Source organism: Sceloporus occidentalis, unplaced genomic scaffold, assembly GCF_023333645.1.
Source record: "Sceloporus occidentalis isolate IW3139 unplaced genomic scaffold, rSceOcc1.0.p SCAF_106, whole genome shotgun sequence".
Classification (NCBI taxonomy): Eukaryota; Metazoa; Chordata; class Lepidosauria; order Squamata; family Phrynosomatidae; genus Sceloporus; species Sceloporus occidentalis.
In genome coordinates this window covers 409319-430550 of record NW_028317086.1, presented here as the reverse complement: position 1 = coordinate 430550, position 21232 = coordinate 409319, and the positions used below count along the sequence as shown (strand labels likewise).

The following is a 21232-nucleotide window of genomic DNA, read 5'->3' as shown; positions in this document are numbered from 1 at the left end:
ACATTCAAACCCATACTATTTGTACATATAATATATATATATATATTACTTTGAATGGTGATATATAATACCTGCCTCCGCATGTCTGGGACCCTAAGGGGCCCTAATGCATGCTGCTTGGTATTCCAGTTTTAGCTCAGAAGTACTTTACCAACTTTTTAGCGATGAAAAAATTTACTTTTCACGTAAATACATTTAATAACACTAAAAAGTATCTCAAATATGAGTTGGGGCCCTTGATGCTAAATGGCTGATGCTTTTTTTTTTTTTTTCATTTCTGGTGAGTAAAATAACTTTGGAAAATAACCGTACCAGATGCCAGTGATTAAAGTCACATTGTTCTACAGTTTCATCCAGATTGAATTTGAATGAGGTAAGAAAATGTGTAACTGGCCAATCTGGCAGTGAAATGGTTAACCAGCATACCCTTCATACTGCCAAAAAACTGCATCTTTTTTCCCCCCAAAAGAGAACATTACTTTAACATAATCTGTAGAAAAACAGATAAAACTATAAGAGTCTTCAATTCTATGCAGGTTTGATCAAAAAGAAAAAACAGACACCTTTAACTTTTGTCTCAAAGCAATTTCTTGAAGGAACTGATTTAATGGCAATGTGAGTATTTATTTCAGTGTCTTTGCAATTCTGCCTCTCTTACCAACTCCTAACATACAATTATCCACTCAACAATCCAGGGAAGTTTCTAAAAGTAGCAGTCAAAAGGAAATGATTCATTTCTCATGTGTGCGTGTACATACAGTATCCAAAAATATACATATACATTTTAAAAATATTTTTTTTTATGCATACTTTTAATAATTGACACTACTTATAATTAGTATTGAATTACTACAGTGTGGGAAAACCCTGGAATATTCACATCACTTTATGGATTATCTAATAAATCAGTTTTACAAAATAAAAAGCGCTAATATTTTCAATGAATTAAGGAATGCGTAAACTGTTTCAGCTTTGGTACAAGTTTAAGAAAGCAGTGAGATTCTGCTTAATTACCATGTTGGTTATATAAGCAGCACTGTATACAAAGAATGCTCTATGCTGAAGGTATGTTAGTCCTCCTGCAATATGCAGTTGGCATTCATGAAGAGCACAGAAATGTCCTTGTCACACTCAGTTCAGAGGAGTTTCTTCACTTTCAGTAGTATAAAGAATCCTTAGTTCACCTTTGTTGGTGCTTTAGTGAATTTAAAAGACCAGAAGAGGGCAATATGCAAACAGTTCCCTTATCTCTGCATTTTGTAAAGCACTCTATAACTTGCTGGTGCTGTATAAAATAAGTTATTTTAATAGTTTCCCTGCAGTACTAAACTGTCTGCCACTTACAGTCCCACTTTACTCCACAGAGACATACATGCATGGATTTATTATCTCAATATTTCCATTGACCCAAAGTAACCAGACAGCTACTAGGAGGTGTTTGCCAGGAATAATCTCCAACTAATGTCTCCATAAAGCCAGCTACAAATGATTATAAGAGACGGCCCCATACAGTAGAGTGTAGCTATACATAAGACCATACATAGGTTATGGTATATACTTGCACATAGGCTATTGCATAAACTGCCCCTTCTCTTGGCTAACACTGTGGATTGCCCCATAGACTACTGCACATTAGTGAAGGATCAAGTTTATACCTCATGGCACATGGTAGCCTTCAACTAACAACAACCATGAGACCTGGCATTCACTAACCCATTACTGCACAAAGCTTGGCTAACAACACCTATATTATGCCACAATACTCCCAACTACCCAAAGTCAGAGATATAGCAACCAATTCTACATTGTGCCTGGCACACATCATGACCAACTGAAGAGCACTGCAAGCTAAACATAACTCCTACACAAAGCCTGACATATATGCTACCCACAGAACCGGCCATATAACAGCACTCATAAAAATACATAGCATGCTTTGCCCACTACTACATAAGGTCTAAATAAGGTCTGGTATACAGAAGCTCTTTCTAAAGAAACTGAGATACTGTACCCCATTAGAATGGAATATGGTGGTCACTGTTTCTGATCCTGGTGTGCACAAAAGCACATTATTTAGCTCATATAGAGACTCCAAAACTAACAGCCACACAAGTGGTCCTTCAGACTATTCACGAGGCTTCCAAGCCAAAGCTACATAACTGCTAGGGTTATATCCTTGGAGACAAGTTGCCCAGTTGTGTTTTCCCCCAAAATATTGGTTTAAGTTAATGAATCCCAATACGGGATCATATTCCATATGGTTTTACTCTAGATATATTTCTCAGTTTACTATACTTCTCCTTATTTAACCTTTATTGGAGACATTGAGCATCCATTAGTAATAACTGGGAGTAGCAAAACATCAAGTTAAACAAATACTACATTTAACTAATAATATCATGAGTAGTTAAAAATAATTACATTGAAATTAAATGTATATAAAATAATCAGCACTTGAAGTAATCTGAGAATTAGTTAAAATTTGTCTCCTGATATTTTTATCAATGCACTGTTCTCCTTTCCATCAGATGGTGTTTCCATGATTTACTCTTTGCTTTTAAGGGATAATAGTTTGCCTTAGGGTTCCATAGGGAAGGTGGAGGGGGTCTGTGCGTCTTGGCCCACCCCTCCCATAGACTTGTCTGAATGTGACATCCCCTGGGGGTGGAGGAATTCCAAGCACAGAGGGAGCATTTGAAGACATTCCACCCTTCTAGCCCTGTCCACAGACACCTAACGGACCACAGGTCGTAGGAGGAAGACATCACCTCCAATGCCTACCTCCCAGGTAGCCTTCACCAAGGAACCAGCATCTTCTCAAAGTTCTGTGCTTTGTGAAGCATCACCTAAAGCTGCAGGACGTTTTTTTGCAATCAGAATACCTGAAACTTATCCATACAGCTATTAAAAAACAGTAATACATTTCCCTGATCTAACCCCTTAACATCTTTTCTTTTCAAACATTATGACAAAATTCATAGTGAGCAGGGAAAATGATGAAGACTACCAGAATTGCTCTTGCCATCAACATGAAAATAAAGTTGGGTAGTAGAGTGCTATCCTGATCAATAATATTTTTTCTTTCTTTGTGAGAGATTGTCTGGGGCTTAAGCTGGAGGTTAGAACCCCCTCTGCCTCATTAGTTACATTTTTTTTTCTCTTACCTCCTCTGACCTCTGCAGCTTGGAGAAGGAAAGTCAAAGTGATGAGAGTGAGGGAGCTGAGGGACGAATCCCACAACCTCCGTTTCGTTTTCCACCTTGTGCTCCACATCTCCAACAACTGGGAACCCCCCAGAAGATAAGAAACCTCAGGATTCAATCTACAGCACCAACTCCTTCCAATAGTCCGGGAGGTGATCACTACACAGCCATAAGGAGGAAGAAACCCAAAGTCTCTCAGGGGGAGGGGGGCTTTGGTGGCTTTTTCTTCTCCTTTGCCCTGCTGAGATGTGTTCCTCCCCAGTCCCCTGCCTACAGACTGAAGAAGGTTTGTGGGCTTTAATGAAAATGCAAAGCTCTCTCTCTCCTCCTAAAGTCCCACCGTCAGAGGGCTGGGCTAAGACCCCACTACTGGATCTTTAAGCCTTTCACAGCCAGCAAATAGTATGCAGATTCCAAAAATCCACGACCCTCCCCAAAGAAAAGTCTGTCTCCAGGTTGGTCCGGCCCCCTCTCCCACCCTCCCAAAATAGTGGGCTTCTGCTATATTTGTGCAGCAGTTTGGGAATGAAAGGAATGGCAGGAGAGGTTGACAGCTTCACACTGGCTGCTGGTTCTCCTATGCAGTGTCCCGGTCCCGACCTGTCTCAGCAATGCTCTTATCAGCGGATCATCTTGAAATCTCACTGGACTTCTGCTGGTGCTGGAGATGGAGCACCCCCCTTAACTGCTGTGTCAGGATATCATTCAATTGTCACTTGTGGATGCAGCATGTAACCCACATACTGTCTTGTGTGTCATGGGAAGCACAAATCCTATCACCCACATCTACATAACCCTTAGGATCCCACTTTGAAGCAGTAGTGGGCGCAGCACTTAAATATTTATCTGCAAATGTATATGCATATTTTAACACTGCTATTCCACCTACTGAATTTAAGTTTTATTGTACAGCACTACAGAATATGATGGTGCTATATAAAACAATAAATAATAATAACTAATTTCTATTTTACAGACCTCACTCCTAGTATTCTTGAATTCCCAAAACTTTCACAGACATAATTCCATAGTCTTATAAAATTTTGCCTTGCTCCTTTTTATTTTGCATGAATGCTTAATTGTCACATGATGCAAAGAACGCACCCATAGTTTGTTGCATATAAAATGACAAAACATCTAAAACGTTTGTGTTTTTTTATGTGAGTAATATATAAAAGGATATAATAAAAGCACGGGTCTGCTAAGATTAATATAGCTCCAATAATGATTAATCAAAGTGGGACAGCACCTTTAAGTTGTTTTGTGGTCAATATTATAACAATTCCATATACATACATTTCAACACATACAGGACATCCTGTGCATTTAATTTATTATTTATGTTTCATTTGCACTTTATTTATGTTATTTATTATTATTTATTTATTATAAATATTATTATTTATTGTGCTCTGCTTTTAAAAAGCAAAAGACTGGAAGTGAGCGGCATTAATGACGTTCAATGAATGAAAAGGTGCAAAGTTATACAGTACATTTAGCTAGGTTTCTCGTTGCACCGCACATGGTTATTGGAGACAAGGGTTAACACTTACACAAAAGTTAAGGGGTTAACACACAAAATATACATTCAAATGCTTAAAACAATCTGATATTTCAGCCACACACACACACACTATGAGGGGTTAAGAAAATAAACCATGAAGGAATTGCAAGGAAAGGGTTAATAATCCAACAGACAGACTGCATTTGCAAACAAGGGATTAACAATCAACCGAAAAAAAGGAAAAGGGTTAATATATATATATATATATATATATATATATATATATATATATATATATACACAATGATGTAAATTGGTTAAAAACCCAAATACCTAAAGCTAAGGGGTTAACATGCACATAGCACCCCCAACACTTACCCAGAGAGGAATCCCTATTACAGAGAGAGTCTCTACTTTCTCCGTAATATGTTGATACAAGCAGACAGTGGCACTGTGTTAGCTATGGAAATACAGGAAACAGAGTCAAAGTGATACCTTTAGAACAGAGTAGAGTGCAAGCTTTGAAGACCACATAGGCCTCTACTTCAGGCATGTTACAAAGTTGATTTGAGCTTTAATCTTGTAACACACCTAGAGAGGAGACCTATGTTGTCTAAAAAGCTTGCACTCTAATTCTACTTAGCCAATAAAGGTATCACCTTGACTTGATGAGCCACAAACCTGTGCATGCTGTCACTGCCTTCTGATTACAGGTGTCCTCACCAATGCTATGCCTATGGGGTTTATATAAAAAATCTGATGCAAAGTCAAATAACCATAGCAATCTACAGAATACCCCTTCTAATTGAATCATTCAGTTGTTTCACTTTATCCAGATACACTTTATATAGATAACTTACCACTTAGTATTGTAAATGTCTAATGAATGTACCTGTGCAAAGGTACATTTGTGAAAGTAAAAGAAAGAAAAGGTGTGTATGTAGCTTGTATGTATGTATGTAGCTTTTCCCTTCTTTCCTTTCCCAATGTTCCCTTTTTTTAAGGACTACAAGTTCATCAAAATCAAGGGTCAAAGCTCCTGAAAGCTCAAATAGCTCACATAGACATTGTTAGGATAAATACAGCATCATGACACCCGACCAGCAGACATAATGGATTGGCATGAATGGTAAATTATACATTCCCTAAGTAAATGTATGGGTATGAGGGTACTGTACAGATATAGACACAGCATACATTGCATAGTGGCAAATGAGACATTCCATTACTTGTTATGGCAGCATCTCATTTGCACAGGCTTTGTTGGGAGCCTTGAAGAAAAAGAGGTCAACGACCATTGAGAGTAAGCACTTTTCTTATCACTCTGAGGACTATTGCCAGAGAAGCACATAAAGTGTTTTATCGGGGATGCTTGGTGCCAATGTGTTGCATAAAATGCTTTGTGGCAGGCCAGGAATTTTTTGATGTTGAGGAGAGAGTGGGTTACACTGCATGATTGACCGCTTATCGATAGCCTTCTTAGGGATTACTCCATCATAGATACTTTTGAGGAGGAAGTCTAGCTCCACTTCCTACAGTTAATAGTTTACAATTCTTGGTAAAATCCTACCATCTGAGCCAGAGCCTTTAAACAACACCTCCAAAAACAAAATTGTCCCTCAGTGACTATTCCCAATGACCCAATTCCCTGGCAGATTCCTCTATTTAAACTTCAGGTCTACAATTTCTCATTGCCCTTTGTTGTGTAACCTATGGATTCTTTGTGCAGTTTTTGGTGAGCACTTCTTGGTTCCTGACTCTACCTGTTCCTGTGACACTGACTCCTGTCTGCTGATTTGGCTTAGTTCTTGTCCGGTGTGCTTTTTGGCTGCTGACCTGGCAACAACTCACAACTTCGCTATTGCTTTGCTGATTTGGCTTGGTTCCAGTCAAGTGTGCTTCGGTTGCTGACCTGGCTACGACTCACAGCTTCGCTGTTGCCTACGGTGTCGGTTCTGACCTTCTCACCCACCAAGCCTTGGCCTGGGCATCTGCACTCTGGGAGAGGAACACGTCTCTGGTCAACAATTATTCTGTATTTGTGTCAGTCTTCAGGCAAGTTACACAGCTACACAGCTTCCTCAAGCATCTTCACTCTGCAACATTCACTCTCGCATTACATTACATTGAGTTTCAGACTCTGGTCACAGAGGTAAACTGGAACAACAAAGCTCTGGTGGCCGCCTTCACTAATGGACTATGTGAACGACTAAAAGATGAGTTTACAGGCTGAGAAATTCCCTCTGATCTAGAAGCAAGGATTGCCTTCGTCTGATGCATCAATCTTCACCTCCAGGAATGTTAAACCCAGCATCAGCAGCAGAAGAGACTTCTCATCCATTTCTTCCTATGTTTTTCCGTGTTTCTGAAGAAGAAAAACAACTCCTGTGATAGGAAGGTCTCTCTTTACTAAAGGGGTCACTTTGGTCACTCCTGTACTCAGAATCCAGGAGACTCAAACGCCTAGAGAAGATAGGGGACCCAGTCTGGGTATATTTACAACATCCTGCGAATCCAGGGACATTGGTATGTATGTGTCTATATCTCTCTCATTCATACTACAACACCAATTGAGCAACAGGAGTTTTTATTGATGATTCATTTTGTCTTCGTCAAGGACTGCCTCTCATTATTAAGTCTTGTCCTCATAGCTTAGAGGCAATTTGGCATACTCTGCATCCTGCCATGATGACCCAAGAGACTCATTGGGGCCCTCCAGACCGAACAGTAAGTAATGATGTAATTCGCATTAGCGCATTACATGAGGAAGTCCTGGAATCGGGCCCACCTACAGTATGTTTGTAGACAGAGTAAGTTGCAGGCGGACACCGCAACTGGGGTAAGTCCTACCACATATGAACTAGTGCACACACAGTTACGCACACACTCTCAAACACATGCATACATACTCCAACACACACAAATGCGCATGTACACTAATATACACTTACATTAAAACATACTCTCAAACCTCAGCCTTACAGCCACTTGCACACTGTTTTCACATGATAAGTATCACTAGTAAGAGCTTATGAAGGCATTATAACATGGGTTTTACCAGGAGACTACTGGGGTTTTGTGTTCAAGAAAGGGTTCACATTGATATAATTTATCTTGGCATGTATAATCACCCACCATTTATGTAGTGACATGCAATACATTTTACCAGATAGAAATATTCCTAAATTCTATAGGAATAGCCGAATTCCCATGCTTATACCACAACAATTGCATGGTCTCTATGATAAACTGTAGCCCCCTGTTTTGGTAATTACAACCAGAAAATTGCTAATAACTGGAAGTCCTCTCCTTACTGAAATCACTCAGTCCTTCTAATTCAGCCAATTGCTTCCAGGTCTAGCAGTCCAATAAATTACCAAATTGTAGCATGACCATTATTTAATAATAGTCTGAAACTCATAAACACTCGGCCTCTAAACTTTAAAAACATTATATATACTCCTATAAAGAATAATGGGTCATTAGGTTTTGAAAATGTTTCTGATTAGTCCATATGTTACTGTTTAAAGTAAAAGATCAGTTATTAGGAGACACAAACTGATGTTGAAGGGTCATATTGCTGCCACATTGAGGGTTTATTGCTTTGTCATATAATTGCTGGCAGGTCTGAATTTTCAATTGGGACAAATACCCAACTGTGATTTGATCACAGAATGTACAGTACCTAATCAGATCCATTTAATTACCAATATTACAGTAAATACTGTGACTAGGTATAGCCGAATTATGTTTGAGGGACTCTTCCCATTTTACATCCCATCTTAGCAGAACATGATGGTCATCTTAGAGTAAACATGACTGAAGGGAGCTGCTGGATTTTCTCTTGTGATTTCCTGTCCATGGCTTACCTTGTTATCCTAAAATACATTAAGTTACATTAAAAAAATGTCAAAGCAAGACACTAAACCATGACTTTCAGATTAGAACCAAACCTTATTGTTTTGAGGTAGCTAAGAAATGAATCAGGTCTTAAATTGCCCTTTTTAATAACATTAATTCATACTCCCCAACATTGCAGGTGGTCACATCAGGACACCACTATTTCAAGGAGTGGTTATAGATGAACAGGATCAGGGGCACCTAGTGATGCATAAGACTGGGATATGACATCATATCATGGAGCAAAGCTTCACTACATCACAAGGGGCCACATGGGAACTGTGATTGGTATGTGCTGCGACAGCACATACTTTGATCAATATCATGGCTCAGTGGGCCAGTCAGGGGGAACCAGAGGATCTCCCTTACATGTCCATAATTTTCCCCACTTTTGGGACAGTTGGGATGCTCGGAGGGGCAGTGCTGAAACCCCCCCCTATGGAAAATGGGGTACTTGGGAAGTAATGTATATTTGTTATGTGAAATAGTCAGTGGAATCGTATTGAAGTGAGCTGTAAACTCTGTGAGACTCTACGCGTATCTGTATAAGCGCCCGCTCACACCTCTCTGCTGTCTCACTTTGTGTGTGCACTGGATGCTTTGTCTTTCAGGATGTGTTTTTGTATTTTTTTCATTCTGTGTCAGTGGGGTGGAAGTACATAATGCTACAACAGTTGTTCAGTGAATCAACACTTCACACTTTTAAAACTTCTCTCATTCTGTTTAAGGCCCGGCCTGGCAAACTAGGCAAATGCCCATTGCTTATCTGCTTACTGCTGCTTGTGCTGCATTTCTGGTCCTTGAAAATAATGCAACTTTGTGATGACGATGTAAAGCATACCTTCCAGGAGTACTTCTTTGGAAGGGACAGACCCTCTTAGGGATCTAAAGCCCTCTGTCCCTCTTACCTCCACTGGTTTCTGGTAGCTTGGAATGGTGTGCATGAGTGCAAATGTGTTTTACAGCCCTAAAAGTCATAATAGTGTGTAAAAAATAAGAACAGGTTTATGTATTTAATTTATGAAATAAAAAACACTATTCTTCCAAACCCCATACTCAATTGCAAAAATTGCTCATCATATGTTACAAAGTCCCCCGAGCCACACTCCTTAAACATTTGCAGTGTAAGGAGGTATGCTGTAAAGATTTTTTTAGCCATTGGCCACACATAGAGACATTCTGTAAATCCGTTCTTGGGTGTAGTTTTTCAGAATTTAAAAACAAGATGCTGGCGTTGTGTATGCTGTCTTTGCCTATGGAAACCCAGTAGCTAGGAATCAATTCACATAAACATCAGGTCAAATCAGGTACCAACACATTTATTTAAGTAAACTTTTTAATAGTCAAAAATGTATCTGCACTTCGGAAATTAAGCATAGTCATCCTAGCAAAAACACGCCACTATAGCTCATTAATACACTTTTATGTTTTAGATCCGATAAGTGTAAAAAATGAAGTGAAACACAACTGTGTAGAAGAATTCTTATAAATGTTTTTTTAGCCTTCAGATCTTTCTGTGATGAGGCTAAGATTTTGAGTGTAAATTAACATTACTGAAAGTCCAGGTCAACACTTCTGTATAAAATAGATTCAAAAGCTCTGTGTGACTCCGAGCCAATATTTCGACCTGACCACAGCTCTGCACTGGCCTGGACGTATGTTTATATTACCACAGGAATGAATGTGAGGTCTTTCTTTTAGTAAAAAAAAAAAGTTTCTTAAAATACACAGAGCATAAAACAACATTTTATTGAGCAGGGAGAAAGGGGATACTCAGTTCAGGGAATGCTGTACAATCCTTATACGCTGTTTGGTAAAAAAAAATCCCCCCCCACCTTCATAAAAAGAGATTAATGAGTAAAATCAGAACACACTCATTAAATATCATATTCAAAGTAATCTCTTAATATATTTAGTGACTCATTTTTTTATTGTATTTTTAAGTTGAAAGAGATAGTAAAGCCTCATAACAAACTACCTAAAATACAATATATATTGTTATATACGTGGGCTTAACTCGCTGGATGTCTTCAATGTTCCTCTAATCTTTTCAAATCATGGGAAACCAAAAAATCATGAAGCATTAGATAAAAACATATTCTCAACATTGATGCCCTAGAAGCCCAAACCTTTGCATATTAGATATTTATTATATTTAGATGTCACTACTGTGTCAGTTGATGTAGGGCCCCCGCAGAAAGTGAAAGACATAAACTCATGTGCAGAAGAGTATTCTGGCCTAGGGAGGCAGGTCCCTGTTGGGTCATTGGGCTACCTTGTGGGCTGCTACTCAATGGGCTAGGTGGGGAGAACTGCTTTTTAAACAGCCCCTCTTTACTACAGTGGTTGGTGCCCAGCTGGCGCAGACTTTAACCTTTAGGGTCACGTTGATCATCCAGAAATGATCATTTGTCATGTACCGTGTTACAATAATTGTGTTTACAGCACCAAACCCTACTCTAGAGTACTCTACATAGTCAAGACACAGCATACAAATAGTTGCTGGCACTACAAGCCTAGACACAGTAGGGTCTGAAAGGAATGTCTAGGTTATTGCACTTTACAATCTGGAAGAAGCAAGGGGAAGCTTATTTTTAAAATGCACCTGTCCTCAAAAAAATCAAACGTTTGGCGTACAAAACATACAATTTGATCTATATATTGTGGTACCAAATGTACTGAATAATATTATGCTCTTAATTAATGTTTCCGCTAATTTTTCGTGGTTTGTTTGCTCAGAAATCTTATGTTGTGCATTTGTTTTCCTGCTACCAAAGTAGGTATGCACTGAATTCTTGTGCAAATGTAAATCTGAAATTGTTTCAAGATTATTGTTTCATGACTAATAATATGTTAATAACATTTAAATATAATACAAATGTAAATCCAATCTAGGAATTTGCATTTTTAGTTAATATTTTATTCTACACTTTGAAGTTGGAACTACTTTGTTCAGTTTGTTGTTTTATTAAATAAAACATCAAGGAAAGTTTTCCCAATGTCCATCCACTTGTGTATATATATTTATGTGTAAGGTGTTAGAGTGTGTGTGTGTGTGTGTGTGTGTGTGTGTGTATGTATGTATGTGTAAGTGTTGGAATGTTTTGTGTATGTAAATGTAAGTGTATAACCTTTGAGTGGCTGTGTGTGAATGTATGTTTAAGGTGGTAGAGTGAACACGTGTTTATATGTATGTATTGTAAGAGTAGAGCTGCCCCTGTCCATCATCATACCCCTCACATCATAATTCATTCACATCCCCACCACAATCATTAGCCTCCAACCACCAAGATCACCATCCTCCGTCTTAATGCCCCCTAACATAACTTCTATTATCTCCATATTCCTGTTTTTATATGAACATATGTTTAAAAAAACATATATACACGTAAAACAAATAAATGCATAGTGATACATAGTATTTAATATTAGGTGAGAACCATTTGGCCTGGACTGGGAATAAAAACCAGCCATGGAAATAATTGAAGAGCAGCACCCGAAAGCATTGCATACCAGCCCTATTGGCTGATTGAGAGAGCACTGCTATAGTCCAAATAATGCTAAAAGCTTTTTATTTGTATGACATTAACAATTTCCAAGTTTAAGTAAACTACTGAAAACAAAAGGTTTTTTAAAAAAAATAAAACCCACAGAAATCACTTTATCTACCATCGTAGATCAAATAAACCTGAAGCTCTTCTAATAAAAAATAAAGCTAAAATGTAAGAGTGAGGTTGGTGTAGGGGGAGTGGGTGATCGGGGGGGGGTGAGCATGTGTATGTATCTATGTACTGTATGCCTAAGTGTATGATGTTAAAGTGGCTGTGTATGTAGGTATGTGGAAGGTCTTAAAGTGGCTGTATGTATATGTCTGTGTGTATGTGTAAGTGTAGAGCTGCCCCCGACTACCTTCATATACACATACCCACACCATAATTCATTCCCATCACAATCATTATCCCCCTACCATCATATTCTTACACCCCGCCATCATTTTCATCCCTTACCGTTATTACCCCATATTGCACCACATATGGCACAGATATTTACACATACTCTCACTAGACACAATAAAACACACACTCATGCTAACACGCATACTTACAGAGACAGTGTGTGTATCTGTAAATACACTGCTCTGCCTTAGATTATTTTGTACATCTCGAATGTCTTGTAGCGGCATCTTCAGTGTACCTTTTCCCATACAATTATAGAACAGCTATGAACATTAGGTTCCTTCCAAAACAATGTCTATTTTTAATAAAGTATGGCTCTCATATTTATTAATAAAATTCTGATTTTTATATAACTTCAGTCACGTAGTCTGCATTTTTGTCTGGTTCAAAACCGCAGTGTTTGGTTTTATCGTTCTCATCCTGTCTTCCATCATGGGATTGTTTTAAATAAAGGAGAGACTGAGAGCTCAAGGTCCTCCATTTAATATTATAGATTTCTACATGACTTCAAATGGAAAATTCTTAGACTTGGTGCTGTTTTCTAATACGGTATAAAACAAACACCGAAAAATAGTTACCTGCGCACTATCCCAAACACCTGTGCTTATTTAGACAGATGGAGGTTTTTAGTTTCACTCCAATGGCCATTAAAATGGAAGCTCGCCTGCCACGTCACGGCAAACCTCTTAGACGAGTCCTACACTAAACAATTCACCTCGCTGCTGTGAGCTAAAGGTAAAAATCTCTAATGAGACAAAGAGGGGTATTCTCTAAACCCCTACACATTTATTAGCCCTTAATAGGGACCACATGGGGTGGGCGGCAGCAATAGCAACCTGGCTGTGAGATACAAAATTGAGACATAAACACACAGAAGAAAGCCCTGCGCTCAAACTCCCATCACTCTTGGGCGGCAGCAACGGCTATAGTATTCACCAGCCCAAAATACATAGAACAAACACCGAAAAATAGTTACCTGCCCACTATCCCAAACACGGTATAAAACCTGATGATTTTTTCAGCACTTTCCCATTAAGTGATCAGTGCTAAATTTATAAATTGGTCCTCGTTATCCAATATTTTTCTTTTCTTTCATTTTATTTTCAGGTTCTATTAGCTGTGTATATGCATTAAAGAACATTGATTGAAAAACAAATACACCTAATATTCATCAAAATATGTTATTTAATTACTGTAGACTCTCTGTATAATACTCTTTTCATATTTTAAGGCATCCAAAGCATGGCTCAGTATTATAGACGGGTACGAGATAAGATAAGGCTGTATATAATGATCTCTTGTACCTCTAAATTAAGCCTGCTTTTTCTACATTGGTGTGTACAGTAAGAACATTACATTAAGAAGATGTCAGCTTTAAATAACAATATTTTTCCCCATTTAAAAAGAGATATTTCTATCGCATCCTTTATTTTAAAGCTATAGCTACACTGTTTTAAACCAGAATATTTATGATTTTACTCCAAAATAAATTCTAATGATAAATATTTGAGGGCCGTAAATAATTTAGTTAGATCTGAAGAAATAATCTCTGAGGTCTTAATCTGATTAAATTGTAGCCGAAAAGTGTTGGTCCACTAAACTATATCATATATATATATATATATATATATATATTTTATACTGTATTTTGAGCAATTAGTCAATCGTGTTACAATGCAGAAGGCAGAATACACTTTTACAGCCATTAAACTCCACTGAAACTCAAGGCTTTGATGTTTGGTATAGTCTTAGCAGTAGGTATGATTTTGCCCACCCTCGCTGAGCATCTAATTCCGCTTGTCAGCTGGTCGGGGGCGTTTGAAGGTAACCTGTAATCACGATGTGTCTTTAATTATTGCAGTGGTCACAAAGTATATGTAATAAACCGGGAAGACTCATGAAAACTCTCCGTCTCCGCTCTGCTATTTTTATTGCCTGAAAATTATTTTCTGTCAGAACTAATTGTAAAAGGCAGTCAGTCATCCAGAAACATAAACTTCTTTGGACACTGTAGGTAGAAAGGCTAAGGAAATGCATTATTACATTTGTATAGCGTACACGTACATAAAACATCAGAAAGGTGCCTCCATTGCCATAACATGGTAAAGAATATAAGAGACTTGAAAGAAGCTAAAGAAAAATCCCTATAGACCACCAGAGATCTCATAATGTTAAGAGACAAGTCACGTTAGTTATTTGAAAAGTACGGGTCGGTAAATAAGGGTCCAGCTTGGTGAACTTCACATGGTGGCTTTTATATTTTTTTTATACATTAGATTATTCCATATACTTGTTGGTAACCTACCAAGGTCATCTTAATGGTCAAGTGGTCATACACTCTGGCCACATTAATAGTTATCAATTAGGACTTAATACAGTCCACTCAGAAATGATGTTTAACTGAAAATATCTCGCCAGAAGAGGTGAGCACCTATTTCAGTGGGCTTTTATTAATGAAAAATAAAAAAAGATGCTAGCAATAGACTAAGTATGTTATAGTGTTACCCTACAGGGCAATATACCAGAGATTGTGTAGTCACATTTAGACATAATGTTAAAATGTCATTGAAGGATCTCAATCAAAGTAGAAAAGAGCCTATTTATGCATTATTCATACCAAGATACCCTTCCATCTACTGCATAATCTTTTTGTTGTGGTCTATTGGACATCATGAATGTTTAAATGTTCTATACTTAACGCAATCTTAAAATTTGCTGTGGAGGGCAGCCAGGTCAGGACTAGCCATCTGGCACATTGGACAAATGCCTGGTGGGCCGCTGTTGGCCGCAGTATTTCGGAGCATACGCTATTTGAGCATAAAAACGTAACATGTAGTAACATCAGGTGGTTGCTGGCTGTAAAGTGTCAGGGCCACCTCGTCATCTCCAATCCAGCCCCAAGGGTTGCACTGATTTTGGAAACATATCAAACTGACTATTATTAATGATACTAAAGGACTCAACTATTAAAGTCTGTTTAAACAAAGACATTAAATAACTGCTGTAACACACAATATTAAGTGACGAATAAGCAAAGAAAATCCCACAAAAGAGACCTGAAATGGTTGTGCACTATTGATCTTCACAGTCCTCTCCATTTTCATTGGGGTGACTCCACTCTACAGTACACAGTCGTCTAATGGCACCTCTTTCTCTGCACTGGGGACAAGTCCATTGTTGGAGTCAACGTGTGCCAGATATGATTTCCTGTCAATACTGAGAAATGAAAAGAGAAACAAATGCATATACCGTTGGATGGCATGTGCCTACTCATTTAAACTGTGCTGTACTGTAAATATTGGCACTTCTGTATCGACATTAGTCATCAGGATTAATTATTTATTATTATTAGTTATTTAATTGGAATACAAACTTATGGGTAAAAACTAAAATATTACGTTATTAAATATTTTAAATATTTTGCCAACCATATTAATTAACTTAATAATGGAATGCTATACTATACCAATATAGTCGACAGCCTGAGTTTTTTCACCTTTTAAAATAAAAGTAAAAGTTTTCTCATTTCTCAGCTAACAAACCCAAGTGACGCTTCAATTACAACTGACTCACCTATGACCACCTAAAGAGAGTCTGGAAACAATTACAGTTGGGGGTATTTGAGAACCATAATCAGAGATTCTTGTGTAGTAATATTACTCTAGGGTACTAATAATAATCAGTTATTATTAATTATTTTTTATATAGTTCCAAGAGCTTCTTACAAAACTGGAACTGGGAAATTAAGACAAGCTAATAGAGAAACATATCCTTAGTACTTAGGTACATATGGATAAACTGTGTGACATGTTTGTAATTTATAAATCATAATTAAATTATTTTTGTTACTTATAAACTAAATAGTTATACTCCTTACTTATATCATGGCAGGCTCACTTTTTCCCTTAAATATCCTAGTTTTTAGCTTTCCTTCAGCGTCTTTGAATGGTGTCTTTATCCAGAGCAGGCTCTGGCGGTGAATTAATTTTAGGAAGTTTCAGCAGATGAGAATAAGGCTTTCAGTGTGATCATTTGAAGAGTACTCTACAGGTCTGATTGCAGGTCTAAAACGAAACACAAAGGTTTCACTGTCTGAAGTCCTTTCAAAAAAGCCTTGTTGTAACAGTAGAGTTGGCTTAGAAGAGAACTTGGGTCAGAGTAATACGTGGACATTTTATGTAATACAGTTCAATACTGCCACCTTTTACATGTTACAAACTAAACATCCAAATGGAACATTAAAGTTGGACCGCCTATAACAAATGCCAAACTCTCTTAGACCATGGAAAATGTGATGGATCATACATAACTCTCAGAGTAAATTCCTTTACAGGTACCTGACCAAACTTCTGATGGCAATTTGTTCTAATGCTTCTCTTCGTTTTACAGCCTTGCCTTCTGTGGGAAATATTCAAAGGCAGAAAAACAAAGAACGTGGAAGAAATCCTAGAGGATTCCTACGAATATGCAGTCAAATCTGTTCTGAACTAGAAGCAGAGGAGACAATATCAACTAGTTTGTGTTAAAATGTGCAAATTAATTACATATCCACATTCTTTCAGTTTTAGGATCATCCTACTAGTTTTTTATAACCCCCACAAGGTACCACTTTAAACTCGCTTTCAGAGAAGCCTGAAGAAGCCGCACACTGCTCTTCTAGCAATGCTTAAAAAACTACAAACGTACATTCACAAAACACATGTTACTTATACAACGTATACATTGTGTGCAAAGCTGATGGGGGCCTCCATCTCTGCAGATCATAATTATTACAGCCTATAGGGAGGGCCACACTTGATCCATGAATGAGCACACATTTTTTGTTCATAGAGCCTTCACTGACACGTCACCGGTTTCTTCCTTTCCAGTCTTGGAATATCTCTTGGGCTGGATGGGGTTTGTGGTGGACACTGTGGCCTCAGTTGAGAAACACAGCTCTAGAGTAAATCTTGTTTTATATTTTTTTTCTTTTGCTTATAAGTATTTAAAGTTTGTTTATCTAAGCAAGCATATTTTGTGTTCTTTCATTTCAGGTGAGCCTCACTTGATTATGTTGGGATTCCACATTATAGTTTGATATTAGAAAACTCTTTTATGAGATAACATAAGCATGTTGGGGAATACTATTGACACAATACTTTATGTTTTTTAGAGATAGGTGATGGTTTATGTGGTTCTTATTTAACACCAGCTGAAGATCAGGCAAACTTTGCAAACTTTTTCAGAAGGTAAATTTTTCTCTTCGTTAAATACTGCAGAAGAAAAAAATATCACGATACAATGAATTCATTTTTTCTTTTCTTCTTTGAATACAGGAACTCTGTGTATAGAGAATATGATATCGCCATTTCTGTTTCTGCAGAGAGACTGTCAGCAAATGCAAACTGTGAATTTTGACACTGGAATGATAGGTCACAAGTGGGTGTTTGTGGAATACCATGCAGGCTCAAAGCCAGGCAGATGATGGAAAACAAATTTGAGAAGGTTTCAGATTCATAAAGAACAATTGTCAAGACTGGTGGAACTATATATTCAGTCTAAAGAGACTGTAATCCCACATTATATTATTTCTGCCCGTTTCAATGGACTGTGTTGTAATTTTATGAAGTATATCTTTTAGACTTTTTTTTTAAAAAAATGTATCATCCTTCTGGGGGGACTTTGTACCTTTAAGTATAGTTTAATACTTTGGGCATTAACACTAGTTAATGATATAAAAATGCACACTGGCTATTGAAATGCTCAGATCTGTGATTGTTTTAAATGCCATGACCTTTAAAGCCCACTTTTGCCATCCAAAATCAACCCTTTTTAAATCAAAGTTAAATCATACAGCATTCTTAGAAGGTTTACGTATGCATCATTCATATTGGCTCTTCGAGTCGAGGAGAAGCTGATGGTTCTTTCTGTTTAATTAAGCTAGTAAGAGGATATGCTTCATCTTAAGAAACATGCCTCGTTTAATGGTGAACTTGTTTGTATCTTCGACAAATAAGCAACAGAAATAACAATAGAATTCAATAAATATGGGAATTATTACAAAACGAAAAGCTGAAAAAAATCAGTGAAATATATATTTACTGCATCAGCAGTCCTGGCTGCTGCCATGTGAATAATCCTGATCTGTGAATTGAGGCTCACTACTGGGAACTATATTTTCCAGAAGCTTCTGAATGTACTGATTCATTTTCCTTCAGCACTGCACATTCCATGAGATTCTTGTTTAGTCTGTTCCAGTCTTCCTTTTAAAACAATCTAGCTTAATGAGAGAAAGGAAATCCTGCATCCAAGGTGAAAAACGTAGCAAGGTTTGTCACAGGAGAAAAGATTGGGAATAATTTGGTCTGTCTGAGAACTCTTCTTGGCTACCCCAGACAAGGCAGGTCTATACATGTGTCACATTTGGTTAGATGAGGGAAGAAAGGAATTTATAATTTACAGGTTTTCCCCATAGCAGGATCCTGAACAGTTACTTTACTGTAGACGTCATAATTCACACACTGTGTTGGCAAGAATCTTTCTTATCTCCTACGAATCTAGTCTTAGGTACTACATGAAGTCATACCTGAGTGCAAGTGGTTGACAGGTAAAGTGTTCAAAAAACTACCTCGTAATTAACACATATACACTACATGGCATGCTTGAAATCTAAAGGAACAAAGTTTTGGCATCACTGCAGTCTCTGAAATGGCACCAAGCCTTAAAAAGGCCCAGAAAAAAAGAATAAGAAATAAATTTTTTTTCTCTTAGCATAAATAAAAAGAAATTACGTTATGTGAAAGTATAATAAAAGTAACAAAATAATAATGTCGGAAAAGTTATGTAGTTGTAGTTTATTGTAGCTTATTTATTAGACTATTCATTGTTTTGAAAATTTTGAAATCCCCAGTATTAAGGGATATATTAGTCTGAGTGAGTTGCGCCAGGTTTTCTTTATTTTCTTTCTCATTATTGCATGGGACTCTAAGCTATCCTTTTTAATACGGGTGTCATATAAAAAGTTCCATGTTCCTTTAAGAGAAGCAGATGTGCTCATATAAGGTGTGCACGAGCTCAGACGGAGAAGAGGGAAATCAGAATAACACCTGGACGGGCTAGAAGATTCCAGCATCCGCATTTCAATGTGCTTATTTCACTGATGGCCAATCACATGTCGATGGCTGCATTTAAATGCAACAGATGGAAATGTGCTATCCAACCAGTTACCGCTGGGAAAGTTTGTACATGCACCAGTGGGACCCTATATATGCGACGGCTGCAGTAAAAAGTATCATATTGTATAGTCTGAAAATGCAATGTACAAATGTTCGCATCGAGACAGTTTGGTTTGGTGTTAATTTAGTGAATGCAAACTGCTAATAAACATATTGAGATGGGGTAAAATGATCAATTAAAGAGGTGTAAATTGAAGCTTTTAGAGGGAAGTGTGAATGTTATATAAACGTGTCAGCAGCTACACTAGCCAGGATCTAAATGTTTTTAGTAGTAGTAGTAGTAGTAGCAATGGTAGTAGTAGTATTAGTAGTAGTAGTAGTAGTAGGCTTTATATGGAGTAATTTTGAGTTGTTATAGCAGGACTGTCCAGTTTAGTCTTGCTGCTGGTGCTGTTGGAGGACAACTCATAACTTAATTTTTAGCCTCAGAGGCACCCCAGAACGCAGGCCTAAAGCAGCATGCTAGTGACTTTTTACCAAGGGTAAATCGTCGTAGCTCAGTGGGCTGGTGGGAGAGATCAGAAATCTTCCTAGTAATCTGGCAGAGACCTTCCCACTATGCCTCGCACTGCATGATCTTCTGAAACACAGAGCAGGGATATTATCGTATTTGCCCGATTATAAGACGAGGTTTTTTCCAGAGCAAATGCTCTGAAAAATACCCCTCATCTTATAATCGGGGTCGTCTTATAATCAGACCTCAAATAGGTCTGACTATGAGACTAAGATCCAGATCGCTAGCAGCGATGCAGGGGACCTGGATCTTCCGCCTGTGTTATGCCCCCCCCCACTTACCGGTGCTTCTGAGTCCCCGGTGCTTAGTCCGGGCAGTGTGTAGAGCTCTATGCAAATCGCGTAGAGCGCTACACGCTGCCCGGACTAAGCACCGGGGACTCAGATGCAGGGGACCTGGATCCTCCTATGTTATCCCCCCCCCTCCAATTTACCAGTGCTTCTGAGTCCCCGGTGCTTAGTCCAGGCAGCGCGTAGAGCTCTACGCGATTCACGTAGACAACTTCCGCTCTAGCGCGTAGAGCTCTACATGCTGCCCGGACTAAGCACCAGGGACTCAGAAGCACCGGTAAGTTTGGAGGAGGGAGAGGGAGGGAGTGTTAAATGGACGGGGGTGGGCATAAGGCATTTCTGGAGGCAGAGTGCTCTGTGAAATGCCTTTTAACCCCCTTAATGCCACTCTGCCTCCAGAAATGCCTTTTAACCCTCTATGCGCCACTCTGCCTCCTGAAATGCCTTATACCTCCCTATATGCCACTCTGCCCCATAATATGCCTTTTAACCCCCTAAATGCCAGAGTGGCATATAGGGGTATAAGGCAATTCTGGAGGCAGAGCGGCACATAGGGGGGTCAAAAGGCATATCACGGGGCACAGTGGCATATAGAGGGTTAAAAGGCGTAGCATGGGGCACAGTGGCATTTAGAGGGTATAAGGCATTTCT

General features: G+C 38.3%; 1 protein-coding gene across 2 annotated transcripts in view; it reads right to left on the bottom strand.

Moving 5' to 3' along the window:
• LOC149283296 (collagen alpha-1(XI) chain-like) overlaps positions 1-3273 on the bottom strand; it is an 83623-nt gene extending 80350 nt beyond the window's left edge. For both annotated transcript variants that reach the window (XM_089497743.1, XM_089497744.1), the window contains exon 1: positions 3165-3273. In XM_089497743.1, the coding sequence (XP_089353869.1) occupies positions 3165-3273 (109 nt within the window). The remainder of the gene's footprint in view (positions 1-3164) is intronic.
• Positions 3274-21232: the final 17959 nt, after the last annotated feature.